A 20,962-nucleotide genomic window follows, 5' to 3' on the forward strand; every position below is an offset into this window, starting at 1 on the left:
TATAAACGATGGCACAGCTGTAGTTAATGAATGCAGATGTTGCTACCGTGGTTACTTTCAGAAAATTGAGACGGAAAAATCCGTTCCCCAAGGATTTGGCCAAGCGATACTGCTCGTAAATCTGTCCATTTATTTGCTTGCTCGTTTTGAGCACAATATTATCTTTGAAGCTTCGTTAGGTTATCATTAACGAACAGGTTTTGCGGAGGTAAACAAACGGAAAAAATTTGTTTTAATAACGCTTCGATCGAAGTGCTTTTCGTTCTCTCGCTTTATTGCTACATTGGTTCACGGAAAAAATTGTTGTGCAAAACTTTTATGTTCATTCCATGTACGTGTTATGTGAAACAATTTGAAATTTCATTAGCACGTTTTATCAGACACGGCTTTTACGATCTTATTGATATTTAAATCCAGCGTGAAAATATATATATATATATTATCGAATATCTATGCATATCTTTTATAAATGTATCACGTGGAACATTTTGGAATTTCACTACGCTGAGATTTGACTGATGAAATTGTATGTAGAAGTTACTAGATATTACAAGTAAGTCCCATATATTAGTTGTTACATGAAATTTGTTACGTTAAATTTCGCTAAACTTCACTTTTATATATATATATATATATAAGTATTAGAATACGCAGCGAAATTTATTAATATCTAGTAACATACAATTTCAATTTCATCAGCCAAATCTCAGCGTAGTGAAGTTCCAAAATGTTCCATTTATAAAAGATATACATAGGTATTCGAATAATTTCTTGAACCTAATCTAAAAAAGAAAGAACCTACGTCGTGTTCAACTAAACTCGCAGAAAGATCCCGTACTACTCGCTTGAAAGTGCAAAGACCGTTTCCCAGGAGAGGAGCCTCGAATTCTAGGCTCTTGCCGGCGGCAGGGAGGAATTAATACGATCATTTAATCCGTGTCACGACGAAGTTGCACCCACGTGTTCCGTTATACCCTTCGTCGAATGACCGCCGATGACCTCGTCACCTCTGTTAAAGTGGCGAAGAAAGCGGCTGAGAGGGATAAAAGGGGAATCGAGGATAGGAACGGACAAAGACAGAGGACATGGGAACCTCTTACGAGGTACCTATACCTATATACAAGGGGTCACAACGGACCCCTTTACCGAAGTCCTCTCCGCTCGGCTACCAAGAGGATCTTTCGTAAAATCGGGCCGCACCATCATTTGTTCTTCTTTTTAGAAGCTACTTCCGTCTTGAAATATGTTTTCACGGCCGTGACGATGATCGTAAACGACAATGATAAGGAGGCGCGGTTGGCAAATAGAGTAGAGAAAGGTAAACGTTTGTCGGGACGATGCTTGGGCGCGATAGAAAGGACATGCAGGAATGAGTATATAGAAATCGTTAAGCCGTGTTGTTACAGGTTCTTCATGGCGGTAGTGAAAACAGGAATTGGAATGCAAATTGTCGTGGCGGTTGGATGTATTTAACGTTCGAAATACCAATAATTTCCTTCTTATTACCTTCGGTATAGTCGTCGAGGCACTCGTTTGCAAATTATTTTAAATAGTCATAGAAGCAAACACAGAGGTTCTTTTCTTTTTCGTTCTTTGATCATATGTGATAGGACGAAGAATTAGAAACTGACGATTAGACTGGATTTTTATACGAATTTAGATTTGTTTGGAAAGAAGGATTATAACGTGATCATCTTCTTCTGCTTTCATATGTTTCAAACTCAAAAATTTCGAGCGTGTTGAGATTTCGAAAAATAATTAATTATAATGTTATGATTAATCAAATTACACAGAAATCAACGTTAAAGTTACAATATCGTCAGGAAAATATAGTTCTAACTTAAATAGATCAAAATAATTCAGACTGACGACGTTTCTGTCGTTAATCACTGTGCCGCTCTTCTCCTCTTCGGGGCAAGGTATCCTCGGCAAGAGTTACATAACCTTCGTGTACCAGAAGTAAAATAAGGCGTTTGGAAAACTGGCTAATTATGCACGAGTGTTTGTACAAGCGCGGCGTGCGTGTACCTTTGTTAATGGCAGTTGACCGCTACGTTTACTTTACCGCTCCTTTACACGTTTCGAATTTTAAGTCCGAATTCGCCGTGCGAACCGCCACCAAACTCGTTTCTTTTCTCTCTCGGCGGCTCGAGTCGCGGCTGATATTCTTCGGGGACTCAATTTAGCGAGGCTAATTCGCGGAGTAGTAGTTAATTCTCACGATAACGAGGATCGACGAATATAAGGATCCTCGAACAGGGGATGAGATCTTTTTCGAAAGGCAAATAAACCTTTGGATGCGCTTGTTCGTGTTATTTATCTGTCAATCGATTTCAAGTGAACTCTTTTTTCGTATATTGAACTCTGGAGAATTTAAGTAACTCAAACTGGACGAGAATAATAACATCGATTTTTCATTACGGGAATGAATAATGAAGTAACGCTATTTTATATCTCTTTTATATCTAGGACGAAAATACAATTTGTTAAATGTGCAGGTTCTACGTTACAAACGTGCAATCGAGTATCTATATTCGTAAATGGATCGTGGAACTCAAGCAGTGAATTAAATTTTCACGAAACGAATAATTCAGAGGTGTTTCAGTGCCTCTTTAAATTATCTAATCGTGTAACCAGAAAACATTGACACTTTTAAATTTGATATCAAATTTCAATTCTGTTAATAAGAATACAAGACTAACCTTAACTTATCTATCATTCTTGTAGCTATATCCTTCTATTTGACGAATTTAATTTCAACTTGAACTCCGAAATTGTAAGAATTCTTTATCCAAAATGGACAAATAGATCAATAATTATTATTCCTTTAGCTAAAATTATAATTATCTCTTGAGCTAAAAGATCAAACTGTTCCATTAACATCGCGGCACGTAGCAAACGTTACTTTGTACTCGCTGAACTGACTAAATTATCCGATGATATTTTCAGGAAGCGTCGGTAGCAACAAACACAGTCGGTCGAGTGGTATCGGAGAGCGAAATTGTGCATTCGTGGACGGTTCAATGATGCTCGAAGATAACGACACTTTGGTTGGTATTAAGGCATAAATATGGAACGTCTGGAGGGTCAGGTGCGACGACATGGACCGTAAGTGGGCAACGGTGAGGTACGCGGTCAGTGACATCCCGTGAGGCTGTCTCTTCGGGGCCTACAGGTTTGACCAGAATTCACAGCATCACGTGGATGCAGGCAAGTAAGTACAGGAACCGCTATTCGTGCAGCTGTGTACCAACGACACGTATTTTTCTTCTCGTCTCTCCCATTCTCCGCGTTCCTCGCGTCGATCGTTTCCGCGAGGATTTCGAAATCTCGTGTCCGGCCACCACGCGGATGTCGCTTTTCTGTCAACTTTTTCTTCTTCTTTTTTCTTTTTTTTTTTGCCCAGACCTGTCCGTTCAACGCGTCGTTGATCAGAGACGTCGGATTGATCGACGATCGGAGGATTACTCGCGAGGCGGACGATCGATGAATTACGCTGGAAACTGGATTCGGTTCATTGAATTCGATCTTCTTCTTATTTGCTGCTCGAGAAGGGCGTACCAAACGAAACGGCTGTTTTAAATCGATAAAAAACGGCTGACTTGTTTTAAATCGATCGGAGCAAATATCTCGAGGATGGTGAGGGCAATTTCAACGAAACAGAGGGACAAGAAGATTTCTTTGAAGATTCGAGGCGAGTTAACGAAACTCGTGGCTTTTTGTCGGAGGGATGTTTCGTTTCACGATTGATGGCGATACGTCGAGAATATCGATCCTTTCCTCGAAATGCAAACGTTCGTCAAACGCGCCGATCCGATGGAAGAAAACCACGCCGGCTGCTCGTGGATCGAAGAACGTGTCCGATCTCGATGGACGCTCGATCTTTCGCGAAAAGGAAGCGGTGACAAAAACGACGAGGATAGTCGCGCACGAGGGACAGGATCACCCAGTGATCTAGTTGAAAAAAGGAAGAATCGTAAGAGAAGAGAAACAGAGAGAAAGAGAGAGAGAGAGAGAGAGTCATAGAGAGAGGTGCACGGACTCGCGGGGAATCCAATCGTTCCCCCACGATCATTTGTCCACACCTGCTGTTCGTCGAACCGGCCAATTGTTAGCGGGGTGGAGGAGTGGCAGGTTCGAGGCAAAAACGTTGCATCTCTAATGAGTTCTCATTGACGATGCAACGTTTTTGCACGTCGCTGCGTTCGAGGTAACACGCTGTTCCAAGAATGATTCCCAATGGCTGGCGCGTTACGCCGGAAAACAGGATCGAAGAGCTATATCGTGGCGTTGATGGATCACAGGGTGGATAACTAAGGAAGCGTTCATCAACATTTTGGCATTCCTTTCGTTCTAACGAGAAAAACCGGAAGAGGTGCCGATTGATCTAAGGCTTTCGTAACAAGTCTCGCAAGAAGGTTAATAGAAATTCTGAATTAAGTACATCGTACTTGATTAGAATACGGTGTATCAAGGTTAAATGAGTTGAACGGACGAAGATCTGATTCAGGAAATGATGAATGTTGATTTTTACGTTCCGGTGATTGCTCGTCGGTGGAACGAAAGTGGATGGTACGAGGAAAAAACGATTTTCATAGAGAGATCTGTAATAAGGTTCGAGGTTTCTGTATTGTTCAAGAACAACCGATCTAAGTTATCAGCAAAACAAGGAATTGAATCATTAATTCTCTCTCTTTCTTTCTTTAAAAAGAGATACAAAAATCGAAAAAACAATCAACCGTGTTGATTGATCGTTTGTCGGAACGGACCCCCATGGTTTCAGCATCGAGTTATTCGCGATTAACGAATAGAAAAGAAGTAGCGAGCAAAATGGAGTCAACTTTAACCCAACGTTGGTACAGAGCCAAGTGAAATTTACCGCGTACGTAACGCCGTGTAACGTGTCGTTGTTTCCGGCGAACTTGACCTCCAGTTTTGCGTGACGTAATTCTGTGCAAGTGAAAGTGGTTTCTGCCGGGCTTTTCGAACGATTTCCAATGCAGCGCAACAGTGAGATGACTAATCGGTCCCCGATCGAATCTGTCAGTCGACAATGTTCCATCAATCGTCGACCGTAAAACCAGCAGGCGTAGTTGGGAATAGTTGACGTGGTATATATGTACGTAATTCGAAACCGGCTCAACATAAACGGAAGAGACCTGCACGATACCCCGAAGAGAGCGTTGCTCTCGCGATGGAGAAGACAGGGACGACCCGAGTCGCCGTGAACAAACGAATATGGTGTGTCAGATCCATGGGAAAGCACCCTGGGCTTGTCGACGTGTCCGATGCCAAAGGTGAGCACTATGACTAAAGTAAGACTATTATTCTCTTCACGGGTAGAAGGAGAGGACAAGAATAGATTCGATGTCCTGGCGCAGCTTGACTCTCTCAAAGATTACCCAGTTAGGTTAGTTATAGCGATCGTTTGAAATCAAAGGGAGGATTCGATCGTCAATGGTGAATTAATTTTGTACTCGCGTGAGTTTCACGGTGGTGAAACAATGGTCTCACAAAGTGAGAATCTTTTCTTTGACGATATTATTTGTCGAATATTTATTTATGAATTATTCATTAAAAATATTTTCCGTTGAATTCTTCTCGTGAATTCTATTTCTGCGAAAACTAGTCACGTCGGTCTTTTTAATCGTTACTTTATACATTATTTTGTTCGTTTTGAGTCCTATATATAATCATTATTATTTCTTTTCACTCTTTGTGTTCATCCTTTGAAACATTGCTGGCAGAAATGTTGATGGAATTTTTAATTAAAAGGTTCGTCGTAATTGTAAAATCGCAGCATACGGATATTATTTCTGTCTTTTTAAACGAACGCGCGACGAATAAAAAGTCTGGCCGGGAGAAAGGGCGAAGACTTCCTTTTTATATCACCTCACGTATCTACACTTGCTCGCCGCCAAATGAGTTACGTTACGACGCGTTGAGCGCACGCACTCGGCTGAACGTTGAAGCATTACGAAGACGAAGATAAAATTCTCGCGTACTTTCCTGTGAAAGGATCCTTCTGGTGGATACGCTCGAAAACTTACCAGAATTGGATTGCGATGCCAGTAGAACAGCCAGACAGAGTATAATCCCGGGTCGACAAAGCCCGGCGTTCAAGGCCGACATGTCGGCACTCTTCTTCCGTTTTCTGAAATCACGAGAAAATATACTGTTAGCCGTCTGTTTGTTTCACTCGGACATCTGTCTTTGTTGTTTTCAATTTTCATGCAATTTAGAGGCAATTCTTCAAGTGGCAGAAATACACGAAGTAAATTGAAAGATGCCAAAGAATACGAACGTTAAAAATCAGAAGAGTCACTACATTAACGGACACCTCAAGTATCCATTACTCGTTCCCATTTTACGATCCAAGCGTGTGCGTAAATTAACGCTCCGAAGCCGGCGGATTACGCAACATCTCGAAGAAACATTCCCTTTCACGGCGAAGAGGATGTTCTTCCAATTTCTTTCAGGCATTCAACGAAAAACGATTTCCGTAAACAGACGTCACGTTAGAAATATTACACCTTACTGGAAACGCGTTGGTCGATTGCGTTTCTTCATTCTTATGAACTCGAGCCGGCGTGTACCAGCAGCGAAATGTAATAAGCCATTGTGCGTTTTCCTTCGTTGAATGTTAAGGTCGTATTTATCCTGTCACGTGGCATTCTAGCGTAACTGGTCGCCCAGTTGACAGCTGGACGTGCTTGGAAGCGAGCCCAGTCGCATATCTTTGCACAATTGGGCCGGCTAGTTCTCGCGATACGCCTCGCTGGCATGCAGATCAGGGTGGCAGGATGAATAAGTAGACGAGCGTATTTCGGTGTCAAACGAGACGTGAAAATTCACCGACACGAGTACAGCAGCGGCCAAGTGAAACTGATTCACGTCGCTAAATACCAAGTCCCTTTCACGCGCGTGAGCACGCGCAGCGCGTGAATTTACGATAGGCGTGGGTGCGTGGGAATGCGTGCCCGGATTCGCGTGATTCCAGCTGTCGGTGACGAGGAATTTCTCTTGAGAATCAAGGACAAACTCGGAGGGTGAATCCTCGGTCGAGCAATTTGAAATTTCTTTAAAACAATAAAGATTTAATGAAAGGGAACTGAAGGAGATACGGAATTTGAAAAGCGGGTTTCACGCGATTTTTATTATAATTCCGAGAACTTTGCTACGGATAAGAAGAAATAGAACTTTGCAGATAATGGAAAAACTTCGCGAAGAAATTTTGATGCGTGTTCTCTGCAATTTCGAGTCGTTCGAGATTTCTTAAAACTTGGATCTCCTGGGAAATCAGTAGGATGTCACGCTTCAGAAACCATTTACTACGAAACTGCAGAAGATTCGGTGTTTTATCATCCGGAGTCAACGAACGACAATCGTGATAACAGTTCGTATAGACAACGAACTGCGGATGTCAGGAACGCGGTTCATAGAACTACTCCTCAAAAACAAGAAAAAGAGAGAGGAAGAGAGAGAGAGAGAGAGAGAGAGAGAAAGAAAAGAACAGAAGGCAGGACGGAGCAACAAAAAGGAAGAATCGACAGGAAGGGAAGGTGGACTTTGGTGAACGCCGGCGCATACCAGTTGCGACAGCGGCTTAATACAAAGGGCCACCGAGATAAAAGAGCGTGGGTAGTTTCTCTTTTGACCGTCGACATCATCTTCCCTCGTCGTTTCATCGTGCACCCTTCGCTGTTGGTGTTTCACGACGATGTTGATCGAGACAGAGAAAAATGAAAGGACGAGAAAGGTACTCGCGACTCCGTGACATCTAAGCTCTCGCCTGCGAATGCAAAAATGCAAGAGTCCCGGTTCCCTCGTGTCCCTGTAGAATCCGCGTGTCATTACGTATTCAGGATACGACCCATTGAACCAAGGAATTCGGTGAATGGGTATGAATGTGCATTGACGAGCGCCTCGATCCCTTGTCGAAGTATTCGCCGACGAATAAACGCAAACGTGGAGATAGACGAGCGTTCAGACTCATTGCTATTGCGGTTTGTATTGAATAGCTCTTGATGAAAATTCAGTGACTAGACGAGTGTATTGTGACAGAACCTTTGTCAACAGGTGCATAATCCATTGACCCATATGTGTACTCCTTACTCAAGTATTCTCCCGAACGGTAACTTCGTTTACTGAAAGATAACGTTAAACCGTTTTCACCTGTACGTCCGCGGAATTCGACATTTTCTTCGACAATGACAGCGTGAATGCTCGAATCCTCGAAACGCGAGAGAAACAGTGTACTTTTCATTCGACGAGGAACCTCTCCTGTTTAGTCATTCTATTCTAAAATTAACGGATTGTAGCTACGGCGTCGTAGCAGACATACAGATTATCAGTTATCAGAATGTTCAACGAATAATTGATCGAGAGAAGCGTGAAAGCACGGATCATACAAATTCTTTTCCCTCACGACTTCTCAGCGCGTGGACAAAGGAAAGGACAGTTTGACACGTCGCGGCGTCACGTATACCAAAGCCACCGAGAAATTCGGCAATTAGAAGGGCCGCCACTTTCTGCCCGCGTCCACTTCCTTCGAAAGTCAACGAATCCACGTCCCATTGTTCCATTAGCGCGTCCTTAGCCAAACGTGATCGTTAACATAGACGCGACGACAGACGCTAGAAAACGACACGCCCGCGCGATGACACGTCGTGAATGGAAATGCCGAGCACGGCACCTCGTTCTACCTGGCCGATCGAGCGCGGCTCTCTTTCTCTTTCTCTTCCCCTTTTCTTTTCTTTTCCCTGCTGTGCCTCGTGTTTCCCTTTCGTTGCGAGATCGACATCCGCGCCGATTCACCCTGATTCGTCGCGAGTCGCGTTACTTTCCTTCTTCTTCAGCCAGGGCTCGGTTGTGGCCGAGTATTCGTCGGACCGCGACTAATTTCACTTGCGCTCTCGATACGGCCGTGCCGCAACCGAAAGTCCGATTTTACAAAGCGATACGAAGGCGAATCAGTTGCCCGATAGATGAAGCATAATCACGTTCACAGCGAGAAGCAACTGGCTGGTCGATAGGGAAACTGATTGAATTGGCAACTCAAAGAGAATTATTCAAACGAAAATGCCAACTCGCACGTGGAACATAGTTATCGAGATACATTAGGAATGTTAAATTACGATACTTCCTAATAGTCTTCAAACATTTTTTTTTTTTTTTTTGTTTGGAGTTATTAATATTTGCGCGTTTAAATTTCTTTCTAATGTTCTTCGTCGAAATCGCTGCGACTGAATGATGATATGTTTAACTATGTCATAATACTGTATAGAATGGTGTGGCTCCGTGTAATACGGTACAATGTGTCCTAATATATTGTACTATGGCATAATAAGTTACAGTATTGCATAATTTGTTACTGTGTAATATGTGAAAAGCATTGCGTAGAATATTGTGGTTTGGAAACGATTCTGTATATTACCTTATAATGTGTTTATCATGTTATGGTATTATATTGTAACGGTATAGTGTCACATGTGATAATCCAAGGAGTAGATAAATTCATAGCTAATCAGGGAATTTATTAAGCAGACGAAGAGGGACAGTTAGAAACAACAGACTGATAACGATCAGGGACCCTCTTCTCTATCCCGGATAACAGCTGTTCGCGCGATAATTGCGGCGGCAATGGGAGTTTGGCTCGAGTATAAGGTGCAGGTAGATGCACCCACAGGTCCGGTGAAATGGGGTGCCTGGTGCCAGAGGTTCCGTTAGAGCCCGGAGGCTGCGTTCGTTCACCATTACCGTGGAACGCGGAATATGATTACCTTCACCTGGGAACATACTGTTCGTATCCCCTCCGGTATGGAGAACTGTGGGCGAAGTTTCCACCGGCGAAACACCGTGTCCCGGTTAGCCGAGTTGATACCCCGACGATGTACCGTGATTAGCTAAAGACTGGACCTCCGCACGATTTCCGACGTCCCGGGCCGTGAGATCGAGATCACGCGACCTGACTCCCCAGCCCTGCGTTATATTTGCACTAGGCTCCCGCGCCTAGGAAATGCAACGTCTTTGGGATCTTTGAATATGCCGAATTACTGTCATCCGCAGTAGTGGCTGACAATTAAGGCTTGTTGCCTTTGGTCAACCCTCGAATAGCCGACACCGAGTCACTTTTGACCCATAGCTGAACTTTTACTCTACTTGCTTTGCGCCCAACTGTTTGGTACAGAATGTTATCTAATAATGTTTATAACATGGGGAGGAGATTAGTTTGTTTAAAAAATGTAAAATTTTGTAAACATATTTTTTAATTATGTACACTGCGTACATACATACAACGTTATTGTATTTTATTGCATGTTCTTTGCATATAAATTTGGGACATTTGATACCATATTTATTATCATTGTCTGTACATATATAGCATCAAGTTCTGGGTCAACGGTGACCCGGTGTCGGCTACGTAAGATTTAAATTTTTACTCGTCACTGTATTTCTACTTTTCAACAGAATGAGAATGGCAAATGGATTAATATTCCTTCGCGGATGTACTAATTCTTCCTAGAAGAGCACGATCGCGAATCCAGCTCGTGTAATCTCAACTTGCGAGTCCCTTAAATTCGAAATACCAGAGATTTCAGAGCCAGACGAAGTATACGCCGCGACATCGCTCGCAACGTGCGGTTAATTCGATTTCACGTTGCATGTTATGCAAATGGAACGTCGCATGCGTGCAACGAGGGACAAGTCGCGACGTTGGAATTGGTCCCATTGGTCGAGAAACGGGCGATAAAACGTCCCTTACCGTTCGTATCTGCTAATTGGAACATTTCCAATGGTTTGCGCGAACAAGGGGAAGAGATTCTCTTTCTCTGTCTCTCTCTCTCTTTCTCTCTTTGCTTTTGTCCGCGCGTCTATCGAAATTCACTTCGTTTGGCTGGCGACTCGACTGCAGTTAGAACGCGGCTATTTTTGTCGTCTCGTTATCGGTAAAGCGCGTGTAACGGTGGTATTTCATACAAAGTGGTGGAGAACGAGCACGGCGACACGGTACGGTGACACGACGACGACGAGGCACTCACTTCCGACACGGTAATACCCTGAATGAGTATCGTGGCCGATCGAGCAATGACTAACGGACCTGTCCGCCTCTCTCCTAAAAGGCAGGCTGACCCGTTGAAGCGACGCTTCATCTTCCCAGAGGAAAGGATTCGAGGACCGAAAGCTCGATAATTGACAGGACAGGTTATCTCGAATCCTACGCGGTAACTGGTCGTCCTGCTTTGGCTGGTAAAGTGTCCTTGGGAACCTGTTCCGATCGACGGGCATTTCTCACATTAATCAAAACCACGATCGAGATTGTTCTATCCGTTGATAAATGGCCATTTGCGAGAATACATTGCAGCGCGTGAATTTGAAACCAGTTTCAGTAGATAAAGTAGAAGATAAAATAGAAAATCACGCGGCTATTCTCAGAATTCTTTGAGAGTGTACTTTCAACACAAAGGAAATTAACAGGAAATTGATCGAATCGTCATGCATGTTAATTATGAAACAAACGTAAAAAATTTTCGAGCGACGATGATATTTAGAGAAGATGATCCATGGATGATCCATGGATGCATAGCTTGGAAATATGACACACGAGCGCTGGTACCAGACAATATTGATATCGCAAATTAATTTCTCAAGGTTCGCCGCACATCGCGGACAAAGGTTAAAGGAGACACCAGGTTCAGCCGCTGGCTAAAGTAATTTTACGACTGATACTCGTGGAGAGCTTCAAAGGAACAGGCAAGAACAAGCTGCGCTGTCGCTACATCTGATATAGAGAGAAGAATCCTGGTCGAGCCGGTAACCGAGAGCGCACCGAATGCAAAAGCGGCTGCGTCGTGATCTGCACGTTTCAGTTTATGGGTGCAAACGGGTTCAAAGATCAGGGATCTCTCTCTTTCTCTCTCTTTAAGCGCGCGAAGGTGGACATTCGGTTAAACCGAAGCTGGTAAATGACGCTATGCAAATTGTCAGGTACAGTGTAACTTCCGTGACTCTACCACCATTAATAGAGTCCAATCTCTAATTTTCCCTAATTCGTAAGAGTCGTTTGCATTATTAATTACGAGAACTACCGTTTCACACCGTAGCCTTTATTTCGTTCCTGTTAGCTCTCGCGTGTCTGGAGGAAGGTGTTCGGCCCGTAGAAAATTCCTTGTCTCGTCTCACCCTTGCCACCTCGTGTTTCCGCATGCCTGAAGCACCGAACAGTTTCCAGACTGATCCCGGAGGCTTCTCGACAGGTTGACGGCGAGCGGTTCGTTACGCGATCATCACCAGCCAATCTGAACTCGGGGAATTGCGCACGGTCCCCTCGTTGTTCGATACGAACGACAGAGTTCTTGGCTAACCGCGCATTTCTGCATTCTTACGGGATTTGCGCGAAACTTTGAAACGTTTAAAGCATCATCCGCGATAGCCACGTAAGAATTAACCTTGCATCGTCGACTGGCAGAGAGGACCTCGACGCGAAAGGGAAACGTCTCGAGAGAGGCGTCTCCTGTTCGATTCATCAGCGTTATTGTGAAACGTAGAATTGCACGTCTGCTCGCGCCGTGAAACGGTAGAAATTGCGCGCAATAAAGAGAAGTCGGCATATATCCTCGCGGAGGATGCGTGCGAGGCTGCACGGTACCCTCCTGCGTGGCAGATATTACGCCGGAGAAATCATTAGCACGAGGCTAAACTGTTGGAGAGTGAAGAGAGCAAGCTTCAGCTTGGGCCGTGTTTAGAATTCCGCGAGGCGATTATATTGCGGGTTAAGGGGCTATCGGGTATTCATTACGCCTAATGACCTCTGGAAGCGGCGAGTGCTTTTGGGCACGATAGAACGATGGAACGATGGAACGATGGAACGTGAGGCGGCGGCTGCACTCTCGGTGCAACGGGGTTCGATTACTCAGGGCCTCGACGTTCACACGAGGGTGCTCGAGCAACAGGTCGGCATCATGTACACCTCGGCCTCTATTTATAGATCTACCTGAGCTAGAATTACGTGGGGTCGGGGATAAGCCTTTGCCGGGCTCCTCGTCTTCACCTGAATCCACGACCAGGCTACGTTGCGTGCTGGGCTCTTGTCCGCTACCCTTCTTCGGCCATATTTGGTTCGTTCGTACCGGCAAATCGCGTTTCACTCGCTGATTCTTAGGAATTCGTCCCGTCGACCGATCGACCGGTTCTACTTCTTTCTCGCGTCTTTCCTTTTTTTTTCTCCTCCTTCTTCTTCTTCCAACCCTCGCTGCACGGTCTCCTCCCATAACCAATCTCGTCACGCTCTTCTAGAAATTTATCGGTTATCCGTGGAATTTCGCCGCATGGATTTCGGCTAGGTCGTTGTCTGGTGACGAAGAGCGAAACGAAAAGATTATCCGGTCCATTAGCCTTCCTTACCCTCGGGGCTCTTGATAATTACAAGGTTCTGGTGGTGAATTTACAAGGGAAATAAAAGAAAATTTTTAACACAAAGAAGAAACTGATCCAAGATCGGTATACGAGAATCTTCGTCCACAATTGACCACGCGAGAAAGGCATTTCATTGTCGTTATCTTGCCTGTAGGAGATCGTTCGTTAAGAAACAATACGCAACGTCGTTTAATAGAAAAAAAATTGGAACGGATCGTTACAGTCGGGATAGGGGACTCGAGGCACGAGCAGGTATCCCTTCACAGGCCGGACAGCCTAATCGTTCTCGACGTAATAACCTGGAACAACTATCATTCGGTTTTTCGAAGACGACGAGCGAAACCGTACGGAGCATGTTGCAAGAGAGTGGTGCTCGTGAGGAGCGGATCAGGCTATTCAAAGTTCCCCTTGCCATTTATCTTGCCCACCCTGAGCAAGAGTCCGAGCTGTGCGTCGCGATTGAAACGTCCCCTCTGTGTCGATCGATCGTTCTCGATCGCTCAGCAGCACGTAATAACGAGTATTACCGCAAGATGCGGCGATTCCCCTGGTATTATAATATCTCGTGGAGAGATCGGATCGGGGCCCGGGTGCTCGGCAACCTCGATAGCCATCTTCTCTTTTTCTCGTGCCTCTCGTGCCCCTCTCTCTCTCTCTCTCTCTCTCTCTCTCTCTCGTCCACCGTGATATCCTCTCGTCACGGAACCCGCGCCCGACTGTGCTCACGTTTAACGCGATCCCATCGGGAACACTTCTTTTCGTACTGTAATGTTAGTGTTATTATTTAAAGCCGCGGCCAGTACATTCATTACTGTGATTATTAAATTTGAGCAATTTGCCGCGGCGGTTGTACAATCGCCGCGGCACCGTAAAATGGATGCGCGTTAAGAGGCGCGCGCTCGCACAGAGCACGTTCATTTTCGTTAAACGAAAGGGAAATTATTTCGGCGTACGTGTTCTTGTATTACGTTAGATTGGCGGTGGTTTCGAGCGCGAGGTGCATTATGGAAAATTGGACCGAGTCGAGGTCGAGGAATTTCGAGTTACCAGACGGAGCGAAACAAGTAACGAGAGGAACAAATCGATTGACATTCAAAGTCTCGGTGTTTCGTAGAGAGCTAGTTGCAACGATGGATCGAGAGTTTTCGAGGATAGCGAGGATAACGATCTTTCGATCTTGATAACGAACGAAACGGAAAATATAATTTCGTACAAGGAAACGTATTCTGTATTATAAAAGAGCGGCATTTGATGGTATTTAATTAAAATCCGATAATCACGTTGCAACGCTCAATTGAATATTCACGCACGTTGAATCAGAGGGACGGAAAATTGAAAGAATTTAATCACGGTGCTGTTCAAAGGCCTAGGAAAGTCTCTGCCACGAGAATCGCAAAAGTTTTATCGTTACCCACTCGCGTTGCTACGCGAGGCAACTTTGCGCGAGCGTATGCAATTAAGTTGATATTATTATCGCGCGAGCGTAACTTGGTAACTCGTAAGTTACTCGCATTTTTCGCATCCTGTCTTCGTATATCTCCTTTGTATATCTGGAAAAAGTAATAAAGGCCTAATCCCATCTTCATCCTCGTTCCTCGTCGACGATTCCATCCTCCTCCGTGTACTTCCCCTCGGCAGAGACCGTGGTAAAATTCACGCAGAACGGCGAAACAATTTCCGTTTCGTCTACCGGCGATGTTCTCTCGGATCTCGGCGTCAGTTATTTTCCCTTTCCGTTCGCGGCTTGTGTGTTCTCTTCTTCTTCCTTCTCTCTCTTTCTTTTTTTTCATAGCGGAAGTCGCTCCTTATCTAATTCCTCGCTGCCTGCTCTCCTCTTTCGGCAAAGATTCGCTGGCTTTTCAGTCTGGCGTTTGCACAATCCGTTAACGCCTCTGCTCGAGCCAGCCGACTTTTCAACCTTTTTCCCCACCGAGGCTCGAGCCTCGTTATCGACAGAGTCCCTTTGACTCGGCTTCCTCTTCTCTCGGTCGTTTGTTGTCGTCAGCCTTCCACCTTCCTCTCTCCTCGTACGTACCGTTTCGTGTGTATCGTTCGACGCGCAGAGCACGCTGGCCGAGGAACCGAAGGAAAGAGGGAATTTAGTAGAAGCGGCGATAAAAGCGAGTGCCCCTTCTTTGTTTGACGAAGAGCCTTTTTCCCATGCGAGATGCCTCTCTTCGTCGTTGGCAGGCAGCCGCGGCAGCAAACTCGCCGAAGCTGCCTCAGTTTCCTGGGCGCGAGAAGTGCCCAGAGCTCGTAGTGTAAACACGAACAACGCCCAGGAGATTCGTATGTACATACATATGTACTTCGGCCAGGGAACGCAGCCAACGACTTCTTCACGGATAATCCATAAGTGGCTGAATGCTTTCCCTCCTCCTCCTCCTCCTCCTCCTCCTGCTCCTCCTCTTCCTCCATGTACTGTTGCAGTGTCTATTCCGTAGCAGATTCTCGCGGCACGCATCCGCAAGCGCGCTTCGGTTTATTCGCGCAACGTCCCGTCGTAATTTCAGTGAATTCTTCCCCCGGCCGGTCGATCGCGCCGTTCTCCCTGTAATTTCAGCTCTCCCCCTCGAGCCGTTTCCCGGATGACTGCGATCCGAGATGCTGGTAATTGTGAAATTAATTTTTGCCACAAAGCAAAGCGGACCCGTGGACTTGAAACAGGTTCCCCGCGGCTTGGCCGTTTCTCGTCTCATTTTTCCTCCGGTCACCCACCCTTTCAACGACGATACACCTTTTCTTTTTACCGGTTTCCTCCCTCCTAGACAACTGGTAATCCAATTACGAACGATTCTTTTCCTTTTCTCGTTTATTCGTTGGAAAGCGCGCGCCCGCCCGCGATTGACGCGCCGCGATATTAAAGACGTACGTGAATAGCGATGGAAACACCGACGATCGAGAGAGCCGATCATCGAGGCAATTTGCACGAAATTAAAATGGCCGCGATCTACGGATACGTCGGGGATGTGGGGAGGGGAGAGGTGAAATCGGCGCTAGGTAATTGGCGGGAAAGATGATTGGTGGCAGGTGTAGCCGTGTGTCGCGATCGCGATCATGCACAAGAATGCTCTTCCCTTCCTCCCTTCGTCTTTTTTTCCATTCCGTCTCTCTTGCTCTTTCGCGCGCGCCTCTTCCTCATTATTTCTCTGTTCCTCTCCGAGCCTTGCGATCGGAAACATCGGGGCGTTTCGATCGCGCGGCAGCGCGATCCGATCGCGTAATAACAGGAAAGCAGCCTGCGATCGCGGTAATTAAAACACGCCACGCTGTAATCTTTAGTCCATTAGAGGCCATCAATTACAACCGGCGTTCCCTTAACCAGCCGCATCTTCACGAGCGAATCCCGCGGCCGGGCTACGTCGTGCATAATTCAGAACGTGTTTCGCGATAATGGCCCATCGGATGGCCGACGAATCGATCGGTTCCTGGAAAGGGACGTGATTTAGGGGATCTCGGCTCGCGGGTCTTCCCTCCTACTCCGGCCCGTTCTCGATTAAAAATTTTTTTCTTTTTCTTTTGCCGCCACTCGCGATTTCTGTGTCCTGCCTCCGCGATCTTGATAATATGGATCTCGATGGTGGTTGAATTTCGTGGAAATTAATTGAGAGGCAATAAGGTATACTCTCGTGGGAGGATATAATATAGAGGCGATCCAATTTTTGTCAGCAAGCTTTCCTGACGATCGTTTCTTTCATCTTAAATGTACGTAGCAGAGAATACCGTGATAATAGACAGACGGACTGCGGATGAAAAATTGCAGCAGATTTCTTTCAGATTTTTTAAATTGAGTACAAATAATTCGAGTGAAAATTCAAATGCAACAAAATACATTTACGTATTGGAACTCTTGTTGGTTTGTTTCGTTCAAATGTGAACGAAAGATAATAGTACAGGAACCACTGGGGAAAATTGGTGGATTTCCAATTACACAAATTATTTGTTCCCGAACAGAGTTGTCTGTAATCGAGTTGTACGGATTTATAACGTCACTTGAACCGTTCCTTGGGTCGATCGAGTGTTATGCGAACTAATCTCAATCTCGCGTCAAGTAATGTTTCAAATTTCTTCGGTATCTCCACCCTCGGAGGTTGAGCTTGTAAAGTTAAAGTCGCAAGGAACGACGAGAAGAAAGAATTTACAATGTAACAAGAAACACAAGCTCTTATTTCATATATTTCGTGGATAAATTGCTATTGGAAAAGTAGAAAATTGTCACGACTCTGGTAGTTCTAGACTTGGACTTTTGAAAGCAGCATTTATATAGCGTGATGAACAAACGACGACGTAATAATAATGAGATCAAGAGGCTTGGATGATATCTGAACAAAAAAGAGGCCCCGAGAGAGAGTTATCCATCCTTTCTTCCGTTATCGCGTATTCCCTATTTTCCTCGGCTATTATTGGCAGACGCGGCCAGATACGATGCAAGGGAGCGCCGGAAATTGTCCGCTATGAAGAGCACCGGTGATTAATTATTATGCAAACTAGCGATATCCGTGTTTCTCGTCCTTTAAGCGTCTCGGAGATGCCGCTGATCTTCTCGCGGTCCGCGGCGTAATGGCGTGTCTTTAGAGCGGCACGGCCGCGCGAACCGTTTGACAGAAATAGCGTACGGCCGATGCTCAACCGGCGAGAAGACGCTGGAATGCCATTCTGTACAGGCTTTTCTGCACGGGCCTCAATTGCAGGCCTGTCGTCCCCGATTCACCGACAGCGTGTTGCTTGATGGGCAATACGTTACGGTTATTCAGAGGCAAATGATATCGCGCGAAGAAGATGTCTTTTCAATTAATTCCTGCCGGCGTTATACTCGCGATTATAGCAGGTAACTCGTGCGCGGACGGATCCTTGATATCCTTGGAGATATGATCCTCAATATCCGTGTTCACCGATATCGTGTTCGTTGGAAGCAAAAAAAAAAAAGAAAAAGGAAGGAAAAGGAAAGAGGATTTCGAACGATCGAAAAATGAGATGCGGATGACGGTCTGCGATATCGATGGGCGAGTGATGATTTAATACACGGAAGGAATTATACGATCGACAGGTATATTAAGCAAGCTTCTTGCTCGATCGTGGCAAGAAGGTTGACAGTTTGACACCTTGTATCGTTCATCCTCGGCACTGATTAATTTCCTTCCTTTTTTCCTCTCGAATCACGCTATCCACGCTTTCGTCTAACTACCAAAACGTATTTATTTCTTTGCGTAAGAAGTGATTTATTTGACGACGATCACGGGAAACACTCTGATTCTCTAGGTTTTTCTTCTAGAGGAATTTGATTAATTGACAAGTACAATTGCAACGAGAGATGATAGTTCACAATAAAAGTCATCATATTCAAGCATCGTGTTTAATCATTTTCTTACGCTCTTTGCCTCACGAAAATGACAAACGTTATGAATTTAAACAGAATAATTTCTCTTCTTATTACTGTGCAACGTAATAATCGGAAGCAATCTTTCTCCGTGACGCGTCACTTTATTGTGAAACGAACTCGACGATCGTCCCTCCTGTATCTCCTTTAACTTGGCTAGATTTTCATCGATGTTGATTCGTCACACGACATTCCCGACTGCTCCCCCTCACCCTTCCTCTCTCGCCGTTAAATCGATGTCTCTTAAAAGATCCGACGGAGGATTTACGTTGGGAGGGTTGCACTGTACACGTTGGGTACAGCGTCGAAGAGGATGACAAACCGGAGCTCTCGGGGGAACTCGCGAGAAAAGCACACGATCCTTCTATGCTGGAATGTCGATTGGTCGCTCCTTGCGCTAGGTAGTAAGTACAACAGCGGAACGTCGAGAGTCTCTTGACGCCTTTGGCCTCGGCTGCGAGCCAGGGAGGAACGCGCAAGAGGGTGCGCGAGGCGAAATAAACGGATAATTGCGAATATATGCTGACGCAACGCGGAAACCGGCGTTGAACGTGGTCTCTTCTGTTTGCAGTCCCTTTCGATAACCTTGTCAATCCAAACGCTCGGAATAATTGGAGAGCGACGTTTTATTAAAACAATCCTTTCGTCTATTCTTGTTAAAGAACGAAACTACTAAAAAAACTCGCAGTGATTTTCGAAAGTCAAAAGTTTCGACTTTCGAGCCGAGCTCGCAAAAAGTTGTAGTTACAATACGAAAAGAATTACAATGCAGTAAAGAAGATGAGCAGATGAAGCTTTTTGAAAGTCCAAAGTTTCGACTTTCGAATCGAGCTAACAAAAGTTGTAGTTACAATACGAGAAGAACTATAATACAGTAAGAAAGATGAGCAGATGAAGCTTCGAAATTCGAAAGTTTCGACTTTTGAGTCGAGCTCACAAAAGTTTTTTTTTTTTTTTTTTTTATGTGGGGGTTTAGAGTCGCATCGACTACGAGGTCTTTAGCGACGTGTTGGAATTATCTCTTTATAACTGGTCTAGTAGTTGGGTCTCCTTTAGGTAGTTGATAACGTTTTTTTGTTGTTCCTGGCAGGTTAGAGCGGTGTTTTGGTTGAATCCGTATTTACTTCTTATGTTTCTGCATTCATGTAGCAGGTGTTGGGTGGTGATCACAAAAGTTGTAGTTACAATACGAGAACAACTACAATGCAGTAAAAAAGATGAGCAGATGAAGCTTCGAAAGTCGAAAGTTTCAGTTCATGAAGTTGTAGTTACGAGAAGAATTACAATGCAGTAAGGAAGATAAGCGGATGAAGCTATCGGATAGCAAGTACAAGAATGACTCTAAATCACGACTTCATTTTTATCTGTTCAAATTACTGGAAAGCAAGGCTGACTTCCTACAGCCGGAATCCCATGGATTCCAATCTCTTCCACGGGATGATCCCATCCCGTGGCAACGTTCGCCTCGCTCGCAGTGATATTATTCCGATCCGTAATGCCACGTTCATCGTCGAGTACGCTCCTCGTACAATAGAGATATCGTACGATGGAAAAGCTCGGGGGAACGGTCGGCAGCGTCGTCGGAGTCGGAAGGACGCAGCGGTCGCGTTTCTCGAAAGATTACAGTGCGCAGGGCTGACATTACCAGGGTTTCCTCGATAGTGTTTCAAAGTAGAGACCCGATTCCTCATGCGTCTCGGACGTGGTACTCGTTGAGCTGCGTCCAGAGAAAGAGAGAAATGTCCAGCGGCGAGACGAGATTCGATAGGAATGCCATCGGGGCAGGCGTGGGCAACGCGTATATCCAAACAGGGAATAATTAGAATAATAATGGACGACACGGTGTCCCGCGGTGGCGTTCTGCCGGTCCGTGCGAACGAACGAACGAACGAACGAACGAACGAACGAAGAGGAGGAACGAAGGATGCGAGCCGCGACTTCAACTTCGTTCTTCTCTGCTTGGTATGTTTGCACATTGGGGAAACCCTCGAAGTTGCTGCATCCTCGCGGTCTGTTTGCCCTGCGTTTACGTGGAAAGCCAGAAATGTCGAAGTTTGCTTTGGGCGCGGCGCGTTTCGTCGCCGACGTGACTCTGTCTCTGCGTGACTTGAAGAGACGAGTGTCCAAGTTCAAGGCAGCCGATGCCACTTAGCGAGACAATGTTGAGGG

General features: G+C 45.2%; 1 protein-coding gene across 5 annotated transcripts in view; it reads right to left on the reverse strand.

Annotated features, from left to right (window-relative positions):
• Nucleotides 1-20,962, reverse strand: part of LOC122538240 (titin-like) — a 57,339-nt gene that overhangs the window by 18,316 nt on the left and 18,061 nt on the right. For all 5 annotated transcript variants that reach the window (XM_043672146.1, XM_043672147.1, XM_043672148.1 and 2 more), the window contains exon 2: nt 6,051-6,154. In XM_043672146.1, coding sequence (XP_043528081.1) covers nt 6,051-6,132 — 82 coding nt within the window. In that variant the 5' untranslated portion in view covers nt 6,133-6,154. The remainder of the gene's footprint in view (nt 1-6,050; nt 6,155-20,962) is intronic.

Source organism: Frieseomelitta varia, unplaced genomic scaffold, assembly GCF_011392965.1.
Source record: "Frieseomelitta varia isolate USP_RPSP 00005682 unplaced genomic scaffold, Fvar_1.2 scaffold_976, whole genome shotgun sequence".
NCBI classification, from domain to species: domain Eukaryota; kingdom Metazoa; phylum Arthropoda; class Insecta; order Hymenoptera; family Apidae; genus Frieseomelitta; species Frieseomelitta varia.